Below are 18219 nucleotides of genomic sequence, written 5' to 3'. Positions count from 1 at the left end.
CCTAAATCTTACTGGGGAATGGATGGCCAAATGGTTAGCACGTGCAGGTTGTATCATAAGGTCTGTCATTAAGTCAGCTGGCCTGGTTTCGATTCCCCGGTTCTACGTGACAAGGAGTAGGGTCGCCTGTTCAACCTCGTAGGTTTTCTCTGGGTCCTTCAGTTTCCTCCCACTGCTAAAGACCCCTACGCGCAAGCGAATTATTGAAATAAAATTGAACCATATGTTAGTCCCAAAATGACCTAGTTTGAATCGAGTGGAGCTAAACTCTCTCTCTCTCTCTCTCTCTCTCTAAATCTTACCTAATGCATCTTTAAATAAGTAACCTATATTTTTATATTTTATACAATAGGTTCCGATCTAGCTAGAAGTTTGTTGATATTTGCTAAAGGTAAACCATTGGGAGAAAGAGGTTTAGATTGGTTGAAGATACATCTGGTTAATTTAACTGGTTTTAAAAAAAGGTAAATCTATTTATATTCTCTTCTTCCTACCATCATTAAAAGATTTCAATAAAGAGCTGATAGTTCTTGCTTTAGTAGTTAAAAATAGATACTGAAAAGGGAGTGTCGAATGATTAGGCTGACCTTAAAAATATCTTTGTTTCACCAAACCCGACCCACAATCGAGGAGAGGGGTCGGTAGGTCGGTTTTTTTTTCAGATTTTTTTTTAAGAGCTAATTTGACAGCTTGATAATTTTCCGGGTGCAAACATTCGTCTTCTTTTATTGGCAAACAAATCAATGACATCGGGACTTTTCGTGATGCACGACTCGCACAGGAATTGCCACAAACTGACGTTTGAAACTCCCTCAACACGTTTTATAACGATCGTGCGGGTTGTGCCTTCATTTTTCTCGAAAACGGATATTGAAAATATCCGTTTTTGAGAAAAATAGAGGCAGAATCATTTCGTGGGAATGGACGTGCTTTCGTCTGCAACCATTTTGTTGAGAAGCGACACCTATGATGATTTCGTCTTGATCAACCAGTTTCAATAATGAATCAAACCATAGCCATAGTAAAGGGAAATAACTCTCGTGATATATTTCAGGTTGACACACAAAATAAAATAAAAAGATCGCGGAAAAGTGCAATAAAATAATTTAAGTCGGGGGTGGTTTTAGTTAGTCGGTCGCGTTAGGCGAAACAAAGATATTTTTAAGGTCAGCCTTAGCATGTGCGTGTTACATCATAAAGTCTGTCATTGAGTCAACTGGCATGGTTTCGATTCCCCGGTTGTACGTGACAAGGAGTAGGGTTGCCTGACCAACCTCGTGGGTTTTCTCCAGGTTCCTCCCACTGCTAAAGACCCCTACGCACAAGCGAATTATTGAAATAAAATTGAACCATGTGTCAGTCCCAAAATGACATAGTTTGTGTCGAGTGGGCTTAAACTCTCTCTCTCTCTCTCTCTCTCTCTCTCTCTCTCTTTCTCTGTTTTAATGTTAGGGATAAATAAATATTCCAATGATGAATCAATTCTTGCTTTCATTCTTATTACTGTTGTTAATCTAAAGCCCCTGTTACACCAAACTAGTTCTCTCTACGTTCTGGAAAAGGCCAGGGTAGGGCATATTATGTTTCTTGCTACTCAGAAATCATATTGTATGGTGACCTAGAGATCTCCTGTCGCGAGATGACGTAGTGTGATTTCAAGCTTCATCCCCTACAAAATGATTTACAGGTAGCAAGAAACACAATCTATGCTTTTCTATGGCCTTTTCCAGAAAGTAGTGAGAACTAGTTTGGTGTGACGGGGGCTTTAACAGTATGAAGAAACTTATTGGCCCTCTTGTATGGTCATTTGATCATAAACAAGAGCTGAGGAATATTTCTAGTGTATTAACTTATATTGTTATATTGTCATGTTCACACAACAAGATCTTTTCAAGACATAGAAATATTTGACACAATTTACAGCCAAGAGCTGAGGAATATCTCTAATAAAATTATAAATTAGTGTCAAAAATGAAATGGGGTTTGACATTCCACTGTTCTACTGTTGTTCGTTAGATAAAAATATTCCAATGATGAATGAATCCTTGCTCTCATATTACTGTTTGTTAATTTAAACAGTATGAAGAAACATGGTGGCCCTCTTGTATTGTCATGTGGACATCAACAAGAGCTGAGGAATATCTCTAATATATTAACTTATAAATTAGTGTCAGAAATGAATTGGGGTTTGACATTCTACTGTTCTGCATCGACCGGGCTGTTGAAAATGGGCATATGTCATACAGTTTGCTATGGGGGGGGGGGAGAGTAGGATGTCATTGAGTCAACTGGCGTGGTTTTGAATCCCTGGTTGTACGTGACAAGGAGTAGGGTTGCCTGTCCAACCTCGTGGGTTTTCTCCGGGTCCTCCGGTTTCCCCCCACTGCTAAAGACCCCTACGCGCAGGCGAATTATTGAAATAAAAAAAAAATTTAACCATATGTTAGTCCCGAAATGACCTAGTTTGTATTGAGTGGACATTAAACCCCATTTCTCTCTCTCTCTCTCTCTCTTTGCTATGAGGGGAATTTTGCCCAGACAGCGGCACCGCAACTCTTAAGAGTTCTTTTGTGTGTAATAATGTCATCCTTAAAAGGGTATTATATAAGTAATTAGGTAACATTAGATAAAGGGCTGATAGTTATCGCTGTAATAGTAAAAAAAATAAAAAATGAAAACAGAATATGCTGAAAATTTCAGTCAAATTGCTTCACTCTGAAGCAAGATATTCGCAATTCAATTTTAGGCTAGCCTCGATCATCATTACTAATGTTGGTAGGGGATTTTCTAGCTTGGTTTCCCCTTGTCAGTGGTGCAGGACAGAGGCCCTGACAAGTACAGCTGTCTAGTTGTTTAGATGGGACGAAAAACCGAGGTCCCGTGTTAGACATGATTCCCCCTTGACAGTGGTGCAGGACGGAGGGCTGGACATGGTTCGGATGGGACGAAAAACTGAGGTCCTGTGTATACATTGGGGTGCATGCAGAAAATATCTTTGCAGTTGGAATTCGATATAAGAGTAGGCCATAGTACCGCTGCCCAGGCAAAATTTTCCTCATTGCACACTGTATGGGTTATGCACGTCCTCATAGCCCAGTCGGAGCAGAACAGTTGCAGGTTAAACCCCATTTCATTTCATTTCCAGTAAAATAATGATATATTTTAATTTACCAGATGTTCGAATGACGAACGTCTAGCATTTGCTAATGAAATGTTAGATGAAATACAGGACTCTGCTGATAATCCATTCACGGTAAGTAGAGTATTAGTTATTACTGGGATATCTCACAGTATACAATTCCATATTCCTTGTTACAACTTAGTAGAATACCATAGTATTCAGGCCTGGACCCAATGCCATAGTAATCAGGCCTGAACCCATATTGCCGTCGCTGTGGGCGTATTTTTCGTTACCTGGCAACCTATCTTTAGACTGGCCCAAGAGCTATAAATTTTACTCAGATTTATAAATATCAACATTATCTGTGCACATTTAATTTAGTGTGTGTGTATGGGGGGGGGGGGGGATATTGAGCTCTATCTTGCTGATAACCTCTGGCTTATGAGTGTGGATTTAATCCCTTGGGTGAGCTTATGTGGCTTAGAAATAGGGGCACCTCCTCAACCTCATGGGTTTACTCTGAGTACTCCGATTTCCTGTTTCCTCCACAGGAAAGACCCCCATGAGTGTGCTACATTGAATTAGCTTAGTGCAGTCTGATTGATTCTTCTAGGGGGCGTTGGATGACCAAATGGTTATCACGTGAGCGCTGTATCATACATAAGGTCATTCATTGAATCAACTGCCGTAGTTTCGATTCCCCAGTTGTACGTGTCCAACCTCGTGGGATTTCTCCTGGTCGTCCCGTTTCCTCCCAATGCTAAAGACTCCTACACGCAATCGAATTGTTGAAATTAAATTAAACCATTTGTTAGTACTGAAATGACCTAGTTTGTGTCGAGTGGATGTTAAACCCTCTCTCTCTCTCTCTCTGTCTCTCTCTCTCGCTCTCTCTTGATTAATCTGTTGATATAATCTTGTACACGGAAACCAAATCTAACTGTGATAATTTTATTTCCAGGGTGACTGTTGGTGGCAGACATCAGATGAACCATGGCAGACATTAGCTTGTTGTATAGAAATAACTAATGCTATTAGATCACCAGATATTACCAAATATATCTCTCATTTTCCTGTGCATCAGGTTTACTATATTAATTACTATATCTATCCATTTTTATATATCCACATGAAAATGTGGTCTTATATTTCTATGCCCCTGTCCGTCCCTTCGCCAGTCTGTCCGTTCATTGTCTGCAATTTTATGTGAACATGCGACAGACTACATTTGTCATCTGATTGTTTTGAAATTGATATATGTTGTTTACATTATTGAGATGAAGAATCCTATTTAATTTCAATAATTTCCATTAGTTTCTTCTGGAGCTATGGCCCTTGTTTCACTTTGTTGCGCCATGGTAACGCTCATCATCAGATCTGTATGAAATTTATATGCATCATTTAAATTAGTAAAATGAAAAAGCTTATCGAATTTCAACAACTTCTGTTCCAGAGTTAAGGCCCTGGTTTTAGTTTATAGAACCATGTCAACCTGCCAGACGACTTAGCTGCTGTGGGCGTATGTTTCGTTGCCTGGCAACCTATCTTATTTTGTGTAAATTACTATAGCAACCACTAATTATCTGTACTATTTAATGATGTATTATAGCTAAATCTGCATCAGGTCGTTCTTCTGACTTCAAATCTTATATAAATTATTAAAGGAACATTATGGGAGATTACATAAAGAGCTGACAGTTCTCACTATGATAGTTAAAAACTAGATAATGTAAAGAGAAAATTTCAGTAAAATTGCTCCACTCTGAACCAGAATATTAGCAATTGAATTTTAGGCCTAACTTCGATCATCATTACTATAGTCAGTACGATAAAAAAACAGTCTCGATTATTCATTTTTGCATGTAATTAATGTCTAATTAATAACTTAGATAACATTCCAGGTCTAAAGGCTGATTTATGCAATAGGCAGATTTAGCTCTTACATAATGTATGGTTATCATGACAGGCCTAAAATCAACTTTCTAGGACTTCGGATGGCTGAGATTTTGTTTAATTGATTGTCTTTCTGTCTTTACTGTAACTTAATTGATTTAATGACTATTTTGTCCAGGATGGGTCGTGTAATGGTTTACAGCACTATGCAGCACTGGGGCGTGATCAGTCCGGGGCAGAATCAGTTAATCTTTCTCCCTTCTCAAAACCACAAGATGTTTATAGTGACGTAGCAGAAATGGTAAGTTCACAGTGATGGTTGGATGGATGGGAGAGAGAGAGAGAGAGAGAGAGTGATGGTTGGATGGAGAGAGAGAGAGAGAGAGAGAGAGAGAGTGTGTGATGGTTGGATGGAGAGAGAGAGAGAGAGAGAGTGATGGTTGGATGGAGAGAGAGAGAGAGAGAGAGAGAGAGAGGGGGTGGTAGCTAGAGGGGGTTGGTAGAGAAGAGGGGTTGTAGAGAGATCTCGGGGCGGGTAGAGAAAGGAGGGGGAGAGAGGTAGAGAGAGAGGGCAGAAAAAGGGGGGGAGAGGGAAGCCGGAAGGGGGTGGGTAGAGAGGTCAAGGGTGGTAGAGAAGAGGGGTGGGTATAGAGGTCAAGGGTGGTAGAGAAGAGGGGTGGGTATAGAGGTCAAGGGTGGTAGAGAAGAGGGGTGGGTATAGAGGTCAAGGGTGGTAGAGAAGAGGGGTGGGTATAGAGGTCAAGGGTGGTAGAGAAGAGGGGTGATAGAGAGAAAGAAGGGGGCGGGTAGAGAGATCTCGGGGCGGGTAGAGATGAGGGTTGGTAGAGAGAGAGAAGACGGAAGGGGGCTGGTAGAGAGATCGAGAGTGGTAGAGAGAGAGAGAATGGGGAGAGAGAGAGAATGGGGAGAGGGAAGGGGGTTGATAGAGAGATCGAGAGTGGTATAGAGAGGGGGTAGAGAAGTGGGGTGTTAAAGAGAGAGGGAAGAGAAAGAGGAATGAGAAGGAGGTGGGAATAGAGATCGAGGGGGGTTGAGAAGAGGGGGGTAGGGAAGAGGGAGGGGGGGTAGAGAGAGAGACAGAGACAGGTGAAAGAGAAAGACGGGCAGTGAGAAGGGGTAGAGGGAGAGAGGGAGGGGGGGGTAGAGAGACAGAGAGAGGTGAAAGAGAAAGATGGGCAGTGAGAAGAGGGAGGGTGAGAGAGAGAGACAGAGAGAGGTAAAAGAGAAATACGGGCAGTGAGAAGGGGTAGAGAGAGGGGGGGAGAGAGAGAGACAGAGAGAGGTGAAAGAGAAAGATGGGCAGTGAGAAGGGGTAGAGAGAGGGGGGGTAGAGAGAGAGACAGAGAGAGGTGAAAGAGAAATACGGGCAGTGAGAAGGGGTAGGGAAGAGGGAGGGGGGGGAGAGAGAGACAGAGAGAGGTGAAAGAGAAATACGGGCAGTGAGAAGGGGTAGGGAAGAGGGAGGGGGGAGAGAGAGAGGGCAGAGAGAGAGAGAGAGAAAGTAAATTGAATTGTTATGTATGTTCTAGGTGGAGCGACAGAGAAGTAAAGATGCAGCAGAAGGGAATATGACGGCCATTGTACTTGAAGGTTTTGTAAGGAGAAAGGTAAATAAACTATTTTTGTCACCATCATATTGTTGATGAGTGTCATACACCAGGCAGGGCATGCTTACTATTTTCTGGTTATAGTTCTTGCCCAGGCAGTGGTATTTTCATGCTCTCGCAGTGTTTTGTTTGATTAGAGCTAATCCCACTGCTAATTAACACTGCTGTAATGGAAGCAAATTTCGGTTCCAAATTATGACTGGTCAATAGTCCGATTAACAACCAATAGCTAACTGCTTAACAATATCATTACGCTTTAAACAGAGCTCCAAATTGTACCAAATATGTTTACATAACGTTACGTCATGGCTCACGATTTTATTATGCCTAGTTAACCAGTGCATAGCAGAACATTGCAGAAAAATTAATTGCGTGACAAACGAGGCTATCAACATGGATACAATGTAAACAATACTGTATGTAGAAGAACGATACTTTCTCCGTTTGTAATACCTTAAATTAATGTCCAAAGTTTTAGGGAAGACCACAGATTAAACGATGGGCTGTCATGTTGTTGTACTTGGGATAGATTTGATTGAACGGGAAGAATAGACACACTCCCTCAAAAGCTCAAGTATCAGAAGCCTATCGAGCAATGGGCAGAGAGGGATTTCTCGGGCCAATGCTTCGGGAATATGTGACATTTCTTACTACACTCTTTTAAATTTCAACTGCAAAGGGTTCTTTTATCCTGATGCTTATGTGTACGCATGGTTGTCGGGTGTTCCGTGTTATAATTAACTTACTTTGTTTTAACGATCTTTCCAATGAGTCAAGTGGCGCAGGAGTAGGGTCGCCTATTCAACCATGGGTTTTCTGGGGGTTCGGATGGCCGATTGGTTAGCGCATGCACATTGTTTTTATCATAAAGTCTGTCATTTAGTCAGCTGGCCTGGTTTCAATTCCCCGGCTGTATGGGATAAGGAGTAGGGTTGCCTGTCCAACCTCAGGGGTTTTCTCCAGGTCCTCCTGTTTTCTCCTGTTTCCTCCAACTGCTAAAGACCCCTACACTTAAGCAAATTATTGAAATAAAATTGAACCATATGTTAGTCCTGAAATGACCTAGTTTGTGTCGAGTGGACGTTACACCACATTTCTCTCTCGTTAGTTTTACTAGGGGTCCTCCGGTTTTCTCCCGTATGTTCGTCCCGAAATGATGTAATTTGTGTGGAATCGATTTTAAACCCCAACTCTTGTTTTAGGTAATAAAACAAACAGTAATGACCACAGTTTATGGTGTTACCAAATATGGAGCTCGACTTCAAATTATCCGTCAGTTGAAAGATATTCCAGACATGCCCCAGGAATATACATCTCAGGCCGCAAGTTATTTAACGGAGAAAACGTTCCTTTGTTTACAAGAAATGTTTACAGCAACCAAAGGAATACAGGTAAAATCCACACTTTATTCATGTGACTTTAAAATTTAAGGCGTGGTAAGAAACATTTAATTTTATACACCCAGCAGTTTATGATCAAGGGTGGGGTGGATGGCCGCATGGTTAGCATGTGTGCTCTGTATCATAAGGTCTGTCATTGAGTCAATTGGCGTGGTTTCGATTCCCTGGTACTACGTGACAAGGAGTAGCGTTGCCTGTCCAACTTCGTTTTCTACTGGTTCTCCGGTTTTCTCCCACTGCTGAAGACCCCTACGCACAGGCGAATTATTGACATAAAATTGAACCTTATGTTAGTCCCAAAATGATCTAGTTTGTGTCAAGTGGATGTGAAATAAAAATGAAACATGTCGGTCTCGAAATGACCGAGTTTGTGTCGAGTGGAGTTAAACCCCATCTCTCTCTCTCTCTCTCCAATAAAATAGTATAATATTTATTGTTGTGTTTATTTTAAGGAATGGCTGCGCACCAGTGCTAGGGCTCTGGCTATAGAATCAAAGCAACCTGTTGAATGGGTTACTCCCCTTGGTTTACCTATAGTTCAACCATATCATAAAAAATCTATCCAGCAACAACATGGTGTTCAACTTTTAGATGATACCAATAAACATGAGTAAGTCAGAGACACTCTCTTGTTTAAAAATACAGATGTGACGTCATCCTTTGATGTTGGCTACCATTATTTCAAATAATCATTCGGGCAATGTGCCAAGTGTAACCAGTCAAAATATTGGACTCGTGTGACGTATTTCACTGTAAATGCACGTGCAAGTGTCTGTATTTTAAGTTGTTTAATGGTCTCGAGCTTAAGACATTGCGTAATATCTTGTTGTTATAATATATTACTTAATGTCTCGCTCTAGACCATTAAACAATACTTAATGTGTGTGAAATAGCTTTATGCACGGTCCGCTTCCACCAAGGTGAATGAGTTATATGAGTAAGTTCCCTGTAGTTTCATGACGCTAAACCCCATCTGTTTCACAAGGGTAATAAGAAAGCCTTCGTTATATGTATAACTTTCGGAATGCTAAACCCCAATCTTTTTCAGATCGGTAATACAAAGCCTTTTTTTTATGTGTAAGTTTCAGGATGCTCAACCCCAATCATTTTCACAACGGTAATACAAAAGCCTTCTTTATTATATGTTTCGGAATGCTAAACGCCAATCTGTTTTACAACGGTAATACAAAAGCCTTCTTTATATGTTTCGGAATGCTAAACCCCATCTGTTTGACAATGGTGATACGAAAGCCAGACTGATTAAAACACAGATCCTATATCGTTTTGTTTTTATAGTTCAAAATTTTGTTTTATTTGTCTTTACAACACTGGGATCTGGAAGAGTTGTTATATAGCAGGCATTCTAGTTGATGTGAGGAATAAAACCAATGAAACGGTCTGTAACATCGAGTTCTTGTCGTTGCTCTATACCGAACTGTGCGTAATCCCCTAGAAACGTCAACGCTGTTTGATTAATCAATGTCTGACGTCATAGGGTCAAAAGCCCCTCGTATGACCCTGACACGACCTCCCTGTATGGCTGGTCAGATCTCCATGTAGTGTAGGCCATAGAAAATATAAAAAACCGATCAGATTGTACGAAAGCCTTCTTTATATGTGTAAGTTTTGGATTCTAAACCCCAATCTGTTTCACAACGGCAATTTGAAAGCCTTTGCCCAACGCCTATAGTACCAACAGGAGGGATGAAGTTGTTTTGTGCCGCTCTCGCATTGGTCATACTTTTTTAACACATTTTTTGTCCCCCGCCTTTCAAAGAAAGCAGGGGACTATTAAAATGGGTTCGTCCGTCTGTCTGTCTGTCCGTCTGTCTGTCAGTCTGTCTGTCCGTCACACTTTTTGGGACACAATAACTCTCTTCCTAATTGAGCTAGAATGTTCAAACTTGGGGTATGTGTTTATTAGGTCAATGCCTTGATGGAGTTCGAAGATGAGCATTTTCCGCTTAGGGTAAGCAGAGATAAGCAATTTGATTGGTTGATGCTTTGGGACACGATAACTTTAATTCAATTTAAGTGAGAGTGATAAAATTTGGTGTATAGTTTCATTACATCAATACCTTGACTAAGTTCGATAATAAGCATTTTCTGCTCAGGGTAAGCAGAGCGATGAGCAATTTTATTGGTCAAGACATTGGAACACAATAACTCTCTTTCTAATTGAGGTAGGATGTTCAAACTTGGTGTAGGCATTCATTAGGTGAATGCCTTGATGGAGTTTGATGATAAACATTGTCTCTTTACTGTAAGCAGGCCTAAGCAATCTATTGGTTGATGCTTTGGGGCACGATAACTTTGGTTTAATTAAGTGAGAGTGATGAAACTCTGAGTATAGATTCATTATGTCATTACCTTGAATAAGTTCGATGATGAGAATTTTCTGCTTAGGGCTAACAAGCGATAAGCTATTTGATTGGTCAAGACTTTGGAACGTAACAACTCTGCTTTTAATTAAGGTAGAATGTTTAAACTTGATGTAGATGTTCATTAGGTGAATGTCTTGACTGAGTTCAATGATTAACATTTCGAGCTAAAGCTAAGCTGAGCTAAGCAATTTCATTGGTCGATGCTTTGGGACAAGATAACTTTGATTCTATCTGATAGAGAGGGATGAAATTTAATGTAAAGTTGATAATCAGTTTGATTGCTTGATACTTTTGAAAAAAATAAATGTGCGATTAATTAATATGTGCCATCTATTTATTTTGGGATTTCGGCGGGGGACATCAGCCTCACTGTTGGCTTGTTTCATCTTAAAGCTAGAGCCTCAACTGGAATGTGAATACTATCAAGTTCCTTTGACAGTGAAGCACATTTTGATTGAGTGCAAGTATCTTGGAATTATTAGATCAAAATATTAACGTTGTCAGACATTACACCGCTTATTTGCTCAACCGGAGCTATATTGTAAGATCCTAAACTTTTTAAAAGAGACAAAATTTTACTATAAGTTTTAATTGTATATTTGTAACCCGTTTTCTTTCATTTTAATTGTTTATATTCATAAAGTATTTGATATTTAATTTTATATATTATCTGTGATATTTGTTTTTATTTATGGATATAAATATATTTCTGTGATTTCTTTTATTTTGTCTCGAATATCTTCACCAAATGTTTGGCGCAATATAGCCCGATTAGAGATGACTGCCATAAAACCATATTTCATTTCATTTCATTTTCATTTCGTGAAAACCTTTTTTTTTTAACTCTGTGCTGCTAGATGAGTGACCTTTAAACATGCATTATGCAAGAGCTAAATCTGCCTATTGCAGGTCTTTCTTTAGGCCTGAATGTTATATAAACGATTAATTAGACATTAATTAACGTATCTAGAACATAATCAACTCACGATGTCAGCGCTATCCTGCGATAATTGTTGGATTATGATCTGATTTTCTGCATAACTTTCCTTCTCGTTTTAACGATTAAATGGATAATCGAGACTATGATTTTTGTCGTACCGACTTTAGTAATGATGACCGAGGCTATGCGGAACTTTCGATCGCTTATTTCTGGGTTCATAGTGGATCAATTTGACTGAAACTTTCAACAAATTGCCTTTACATTATCTAGTTTTTAACTATTATAGTGAGAACTGCCAACTCGTTATCTAATCTCCCATAAATGTATCTTTAAGTTCACTGGCAGTATTAGGTCTACCTGTAATGTGACATCATAACACAGAATTGTCTCTTTGCTACTTTAAAATAAAAAAATAAGGTTTGTGTTCACAGAGCTATTTCTTTTTGCATATAAACCATCTTTTATTTTCTTTCAGGAAACCAAATATTCAGAAACAAATGAACGCATTTCCTCCAAATTTTATTCATTCCCTTGATTCAACCCATATGATGTTGACATCTTTATATTGTTTAAGGTAAATACTTACAAACCATTCAGCTCGATTAGTTTACATTTTGTTCTACTCTGCACTGGGCTAATGAAGATGGGCTGACGCCATAAAGTGTGCTATCAGGGAAATTCTGCGGAGGACAGCGGAACTACTGCCTACTCTTATATCGAATTCCAACTGTCATGGGATGTTTTACGTGCACGCCAAAGTGTACACAGGACATTGGTTTCCATCCCAATGACTAGACAGCTGTCCTTGTCAGGCCCTCCATCCTGCAACACTGTCAAGGGGGGACCACACCAGAAAATATGAATGAACTTTCTTGGCCAATACAGGGATCGACCACCCAACGTCCAGGCTAGCACATTTTATGGCGTATGCCTGTCTTTATTAGCCCAGTTTAGGAAAAAAAAAAGTAGGACGTTAAACCCCATTTCATTTAATTTTGAAATTCGATATAAGAGCAGGCCGTAGTGCCGCTGCCCGGGCAAAATTTCCCTCATAGCACACTGTATGGCGTATGATCATCTTCATTAGCCCAGTATAGAAGCACAACAGTAGGACGTTAAACCCCATTTGATTTTATATTTCAGAAAGGGTATAACATACGTATCAGTACATGATTGTTATTGGACGCATGCCACTGATGTACCTGTTATGAATAAGGTAATTGACCCTTGTATTTCTAATCTGGTGTTTAATTGTAAGTCAAGTGTACGACTGAGATTTATCCTAGTTAGTGAGCCAACATCCTACTCACTGAGTCACTAGAACTAGTTAGCTGAACGTCCCACTTACTGAGACACCAGAACTAGACAGCTGAATGTCCCACTCGCTGAGACACCAGAACTAGACAGCTGAACGTCCCATCCACTGAGACACTAGAACTAGACAGCTGAACATCCCACTCACTGAGACACCAGAACTAGACAGCTGAACGTCCCACTCACTGAGACACCAGAACTAGACAGCTGAACGTCCCACTCACCAGAACTAGTTAGCTGAACGTCTTGCTTACTGAGTCACTAGAACTAGTTAGCTGAACGTCCTACTCAGTGAGTCACTAGAACTAGACAGCTGAACGTCTTACTCACTGAGACACCAGTACTAGACAGCTGAACGTCCCACTCACTGAGACACCAGTACTAGACAGCTGGACATCTTACTCACTGAGACACCAGAACTAGACAGCTGAAGGTCCCACTTGCTGAGACACCAGAACTAGACAGCTGAAGGTCCCACTTGCTGAGACACCAGAACTAGACAGCTGAACGTCTTGCTTACTGAGTCACTAGAACTAGTTAGCTGAACGTCCTACTCAGTGAGTCACTAGAACTAGGCAGCTGAACATCTAACTCACTGTGACACTAGAACTAGACAGCTGAACGTCTTACTCACTGAGACACCAGTACTAGACAGCTGAACGTCCCACTCACTGAGACACCAGTACTAGACAGCTGAACGTCCCACTCACTGAGACACCAGTACTAGACAGCTGGACGTCTTACTCACTGAGACACCAGTACTAGACAGCTGAACGTCCCACTCACTGAGACACCAGTACTAGACAGCTGGACATCTTACTCACTGAGACACTAGAACTAGACAGCTGAACGTCCAACTCACCTGAACTAGACAAACTTGAATTTTCAAGACATTAACTTGAATATTCAAGAGGAGCCACATACAGTGTTTAAGTGAATTAGACGTTGGCTCTCTAACCTGGAGAGCCACATACGGTGTTTCAGTGAGTAGGACGATGGCTCTCAAACCTGGACATCATGCGTTGGCTCTCAAACCTGGACGTCAGGCGTTGGCTCTCAAACTTGGACGTCATGCGTTGGCCGAGAAAATTCATCAGGATTTTCCGGCATGGTTCCCGCTTGTCCGTGGTGCAGGACAGAAGGCACGACAAAGGACAGTGTAAATTCGTCTGGATAGTACTGAAAACCGAGGTCCCGTGTACACTTTAGCATGCACATAAGAGAACCCTTTACAGTTCGAGAGAGAGGAAGAGAAATGGAGTTTAACGTCCACTCAAACAAACTAGGTCATTTCGGGACTAATAAATGGTACAATTATATTTCCATAATTCGCTTCTGGGTAGGGGTTTTTAGCAGTGGGAGGAAACCGGAGGGCCCGGAGAAAACCCATGAGGTTGGACAGACGACCCTACTCCTTGTCACGTACAACCAGGGAATCGAAACCACGCCAGTTGACTCAATGACAAACTTTATGATACAGCGGGCATGTGCTAATCATTCAGCCTTCCAAACCCCCCTTTAGTTGGAATCTATATATATATTTGTGACTGTCGTTTGTCTGTCTGTCTGTTCGGGGTTGGCGGCTAGGTCTGCCCCGAGTCTGAAATTTGGGAGTAACATAGGCCAGGTGGCGTTAGTCTACCACTTCCGGTTTTGGAGTTAAGATCCCCGAGCGAAGCCGGTGAGCAAAGCCGGTCTGTTCGGGGTTGGCGGCTACACTAGGTCTGCCTGAGTCTGAAATTTGGGGTATAGGGGTATCTCGGACCGGGGAGTAACATAGGCCAGGTGGCGTTAGTCTACTACTTCCGGTTTCGGAGTTATTACCCCCGAGCGAAGCCGGGTATCCTGCTAGTATAATATAAAAGTAGGCCGTAGCATAGTGAATGCCTGACTTCATTAGCCCAGTCGCAGCACAAAAGTGGGCTGTTAAACCCGATTTAATTTCATTTCTTTTCGCAACTAAATATAATAAAATCCTAAAACTTGAATATTTTAGATATGCCGAGAACAGTTTGTAAATTTACATAATCAACCGATATTAGAAGATCTATCCAACTATTTAATCAAGACATTTCTTATAGATAGAAGGTAGGTAGAGGTATCTTATCTTATAGATAGAAGCTAGGTAGATAGAAGGTAGGTTATAGATAGAAGGTAGGTTATAGATAGAAGGTAGGTAGAAATATCTTATCTTATAGATAGAGGTAGAAGGTAGGTTTTAGATAGAAGGTAGGTTATAGATAGAAGGTAGGTAGAAATATCTTATCTTATAGATAGAGGTAGAAGGTAGGTTATAGATAGAAGGTAGGTTATAGATAGAAGGTAGGTAGAAATATCTTATCTTATAGATAGAGGTAGAAGGTAGGTTTTAGATAGAAGGTAGGTTATAGATAGAAGGTAGGTTATAGATAGAATGTAGGTAGAAGTATCCCAGAGAAATATCAGTGATGACCTTTCTATTCCTACTTTCTTTTAATTATTTACAGAGTTATTGCCCTTACTTTTAATTATTTACAGAGTTATTGCCCTTACTTTGGACTATTAAGTTGAAAGTTATATAAACTTGTTGTTCAATACTAATATTTGATCTTGTAAAATTCCACCAGTCCATTGTTAGCCATTTTGAATGTATTTTATAGTACCAGTTGTCCAGACGTAACATCTGTGTTTTTTTATAGTACCAATTGTCCAGACACAATATCTGTGTATGTTTTATAATACCAATTTTCCAGACACAATATCTGTGTATGTTTTAAACTCCTGATTGCCCAGACATAATATCTGTATTTTATTTTATAGCATCAATTGTCCAGACACAATGAATAGATTAAAGGAAGTTTTAATGAATGTACCTGAAAGAGGTGAGTAGTAGTCATACCTAGCTCCATATACATACCTGGCTCCATGCATACCTAGCTCCATATACATACATACTGGCTCCATGCATACCTGACTCCATATACATACCTGGCTCCATGCATACCTGGCTCCATATACATACCTAGCTCCATATACATACCTGACTCCATATACATACCTGGTAACACCATATTGAGTTGACGTCATACATACTTGGTAACGTCATATTGAATTGGAGTCATATAATTAAATTATACTGAATCGGCGTCTTCGTTGAAGGAATTCCCACCAGGCATCGCTAGTAAAAACTCGGTTCCACGGGATCTTATTCATGGTAAGGGAACCGTGTTTCGATGTATCGGGATTAAATTCCATTTCAACGACAAAAACTTAACGTTTGTCAACACACCAGAATGTACAGAAGAACAATGCTTTAAGGTAAACAGTGAGGTCACATCAGGCCACCTGTTCTATGGTGTCCTCTATAATTTATGCCCCCTTATCTGTAGCGAGGATGCCATTTGGTGTCATACATGTAACATCATATTGAGTTGGAGCCATACATATAATATAACATCATATTGAGTTGGTGTCATATAACATCATATTAAGTTGGAGCCATACGTATAACATCATATTGAGTTGGTGTCATACGTATAACATCATATTGAGTTGGAGCCATACGTATAACATCATATTGAGTTGGAGCCATACGTATAACATCATATTGAGTTGGAGCCATACGTATAACATCATATTGAGTTGGAGCCATACATATAACATCATACATACTTGGTTAGACCGTATTGACCGGACTCCATTATTAATAAAAATATCGTGCAGTAGCACTATAATTTGGGAATTATTTAATCTTATGTATTCAGCACTAATTTCTTTCACATTCATTGAATACTGAATATCAAATCTTTGTTTAAAAATTCGTAAAAAGCGTTTAAAATCACCAAAAATCATCTAATTTGTACTTTGTGGGTAAGACGCTGACTCGTTAGCCTGGAGGTCAGGTGTTCGACCCCTACATTGGCCGAGAAAGTGCATCCAGATTTTCCGGGATGATTTCCCCTTGTCAGTGATGCAGGACGGAGGGTCCGACAAGGACAACTGCCTGGTCGTCCGGAGGGGACGAAAAAATCGAGGTCCCGTGTGCAAATTGGCGTGCACGTAAATGATCCCTTGACAGTTTGGATTCGATATAAGAGTAGGCCGTAGTGCCGCTATCAGGGCAACATTTCCGTCATAGCACACTGTATGGCGTATGTTCGTCTTCATTAGCCCAGTTCGGAGCTAAACAGTACGATGTTAAACCCCATTTCATTTCATTTGTTTAGAACCCAACACATCCACATTAAAAGACAACCTGTAATGTGAACATTTTACAAAGTTATCTTTTTCATCATCTAATGTTTTCTTTTATTTTTCAGGTAACTTTGATCTGTCGAATGTTCTTGATTCAACATATTTCTTCAGTTAGTCAACAAAAAATAGAAACCACCCTTGACAGGGCGACAAGAAATAAGATAGAATCCACCCTTGTCAACCCGACAGGAAATAAACAGAATCCACCCTTGCCAACCTGACAAGAAATGGAAACCACCTTTGCCAGCGCGACAAGAAATAAATATAAACCACGCTTACCTGCGGGGCAAGAAATTAATAGAAACCACCCCTGCCAACGCGACAAGAAATAGAAACCACCTTTGCCAGCGCGACAAGAAATAAATATATACCACGCTTGCCAGCGCGACAAGAAATTAATAGAAACCACCCCTGCCAACGCGACAAGAAATAGAAAACAATTTTGCCAGCGCGACAAGAAATTAATAGAAACCACCCCTGCCAACGCGACAAGAAGTAGAAACCACCTTTGCCAGCTCGACAAGAAATAAATAGAAACCACCCCTGCCAACGCGACAAGAAATAGTAAGGCGACAAGACATGATGTAGATAAATATTTTATTTGTAAAAAGTTTGACTGTTATAAGGAATGTTTTATACAAAGTGTGATTAATTAAACTATTTTACTATATTTCAGGGTTGTCTTCTCATATTAATATAATACAGGGTTTAGGGGGGTTGGATGGCCGAATGGTTAGCATGTGTGCGCTGTATCATGAGGTCTGTCATTGAGTCAACTGGCGGGGTTTCGAATCCCCTGTTGTATGAGACGAGGAGTAGGGTCGCCTTTCCAACCTCATGGTTTCCTCCGGTTCCTCCGTTTCCTCCAACTGTCAAAGACCCCTACGCACAAGCGAATTATTGAAATAAAAATGAAACATGTCAGTCTCGAAATGACCGAGTTTGTGTCGAGTGGAGTTAAACCCCATCTCTCTCTCTTTCTCTCTCTCTCTCTCTCTCTCTCTCATAAAACGGGGTTTAACATCCTACTGTGCACACAAGGGAAGACAGACTATATATATATATATAAATATATGCCATGCATGTGCTTTGAAGGAAATTTTATATCACTTGTAAGACTTTGGTTCTTAAGACAATATTGGGTCTTTGAAAAATTGTTGCTTCACTCTTTCTATAGAGTCAAATCCCACACACTAATAAAAGCGGAGGACATGTTTATATGTAAACCAGCGGCTGCCAGGCAGGATACGCCCACATTTTTGAGAGATGGATAGAGAACAAGCTAAAAAGAAAGTGATTTTTCCTA

At 40.4% G+C, this 18219-nt stretch overlaps 1 protein-coding gene across 1 annotated transcript in view; it reads left to right on the top strand.

Annotated features, from left to right (window-relative positions):
- LOC126827246 (DNA-directed RNA polymerase, mitochondrial) overlaps window positions 1–17583 on the top strand; it is a 45858-nt gene extending 28275 nt beyond the window's left edge. Inside the window, exons 21-32 of the mRNA XM_056102331.1 lie at window positions 353–464; window positions 3175–3253; window positions 4083–4205; window positions 5193–5315; window positions 6565–6642; window positions 7845–8033; window positions 8495–8652; window positions 11842–11940; window positions 12510–12582; window positions 14677–14768; window positions 15480–15541; window positions 16979–17583. Of these exons, the coding sequence (XP_055958306.1) occupies window positions 353–464; window positions 3175–3253; window positions 4083–4205; window positions 5193–5315; window positions 6565–6642; window positions 7845–8033; window positions 8495–8652; window positions 11842–11940; window positions 12510–12582; window positions 14677–14768; window positions 15480–15541; window positions 16979–17028 (1238 nt within the window). The 3' untranslated portion in view covers window positions 17029–17583. The remainder of the gene's footprint in view (window positions 1–352; window positions 465–3174; window positions 3254–4082; window positions 4206–5192; window positions 5316–6564; window positions 6643–7844; window positions 8034–8494; window positions 8653–11841; window positions 11941–12509; window positions 12583–14676; window positions 14769–15479; window positions 15542–16978) is intronic.
- Window positions 17584–18219: the final 636 nt, after the last annotated feature.

This window comes from Patella vulgata, chromosome 7 (assembly GCF_932274485.2).
Source record: "Patella vulgata chromosome 7, xgPatVulg1.2, whole genome shotgun sequence".
Taxonomy (NCBI): Eukaryota; Metazoa; Mollusca; class Gastropoda; family Patellidae; genus Patella; species Patella vulgata.
The sequence above is the reverse complement of the archived record's forward strand: the minus strand, read 5'-3'. Positions and strand labels throughout refer to the sequence as shown.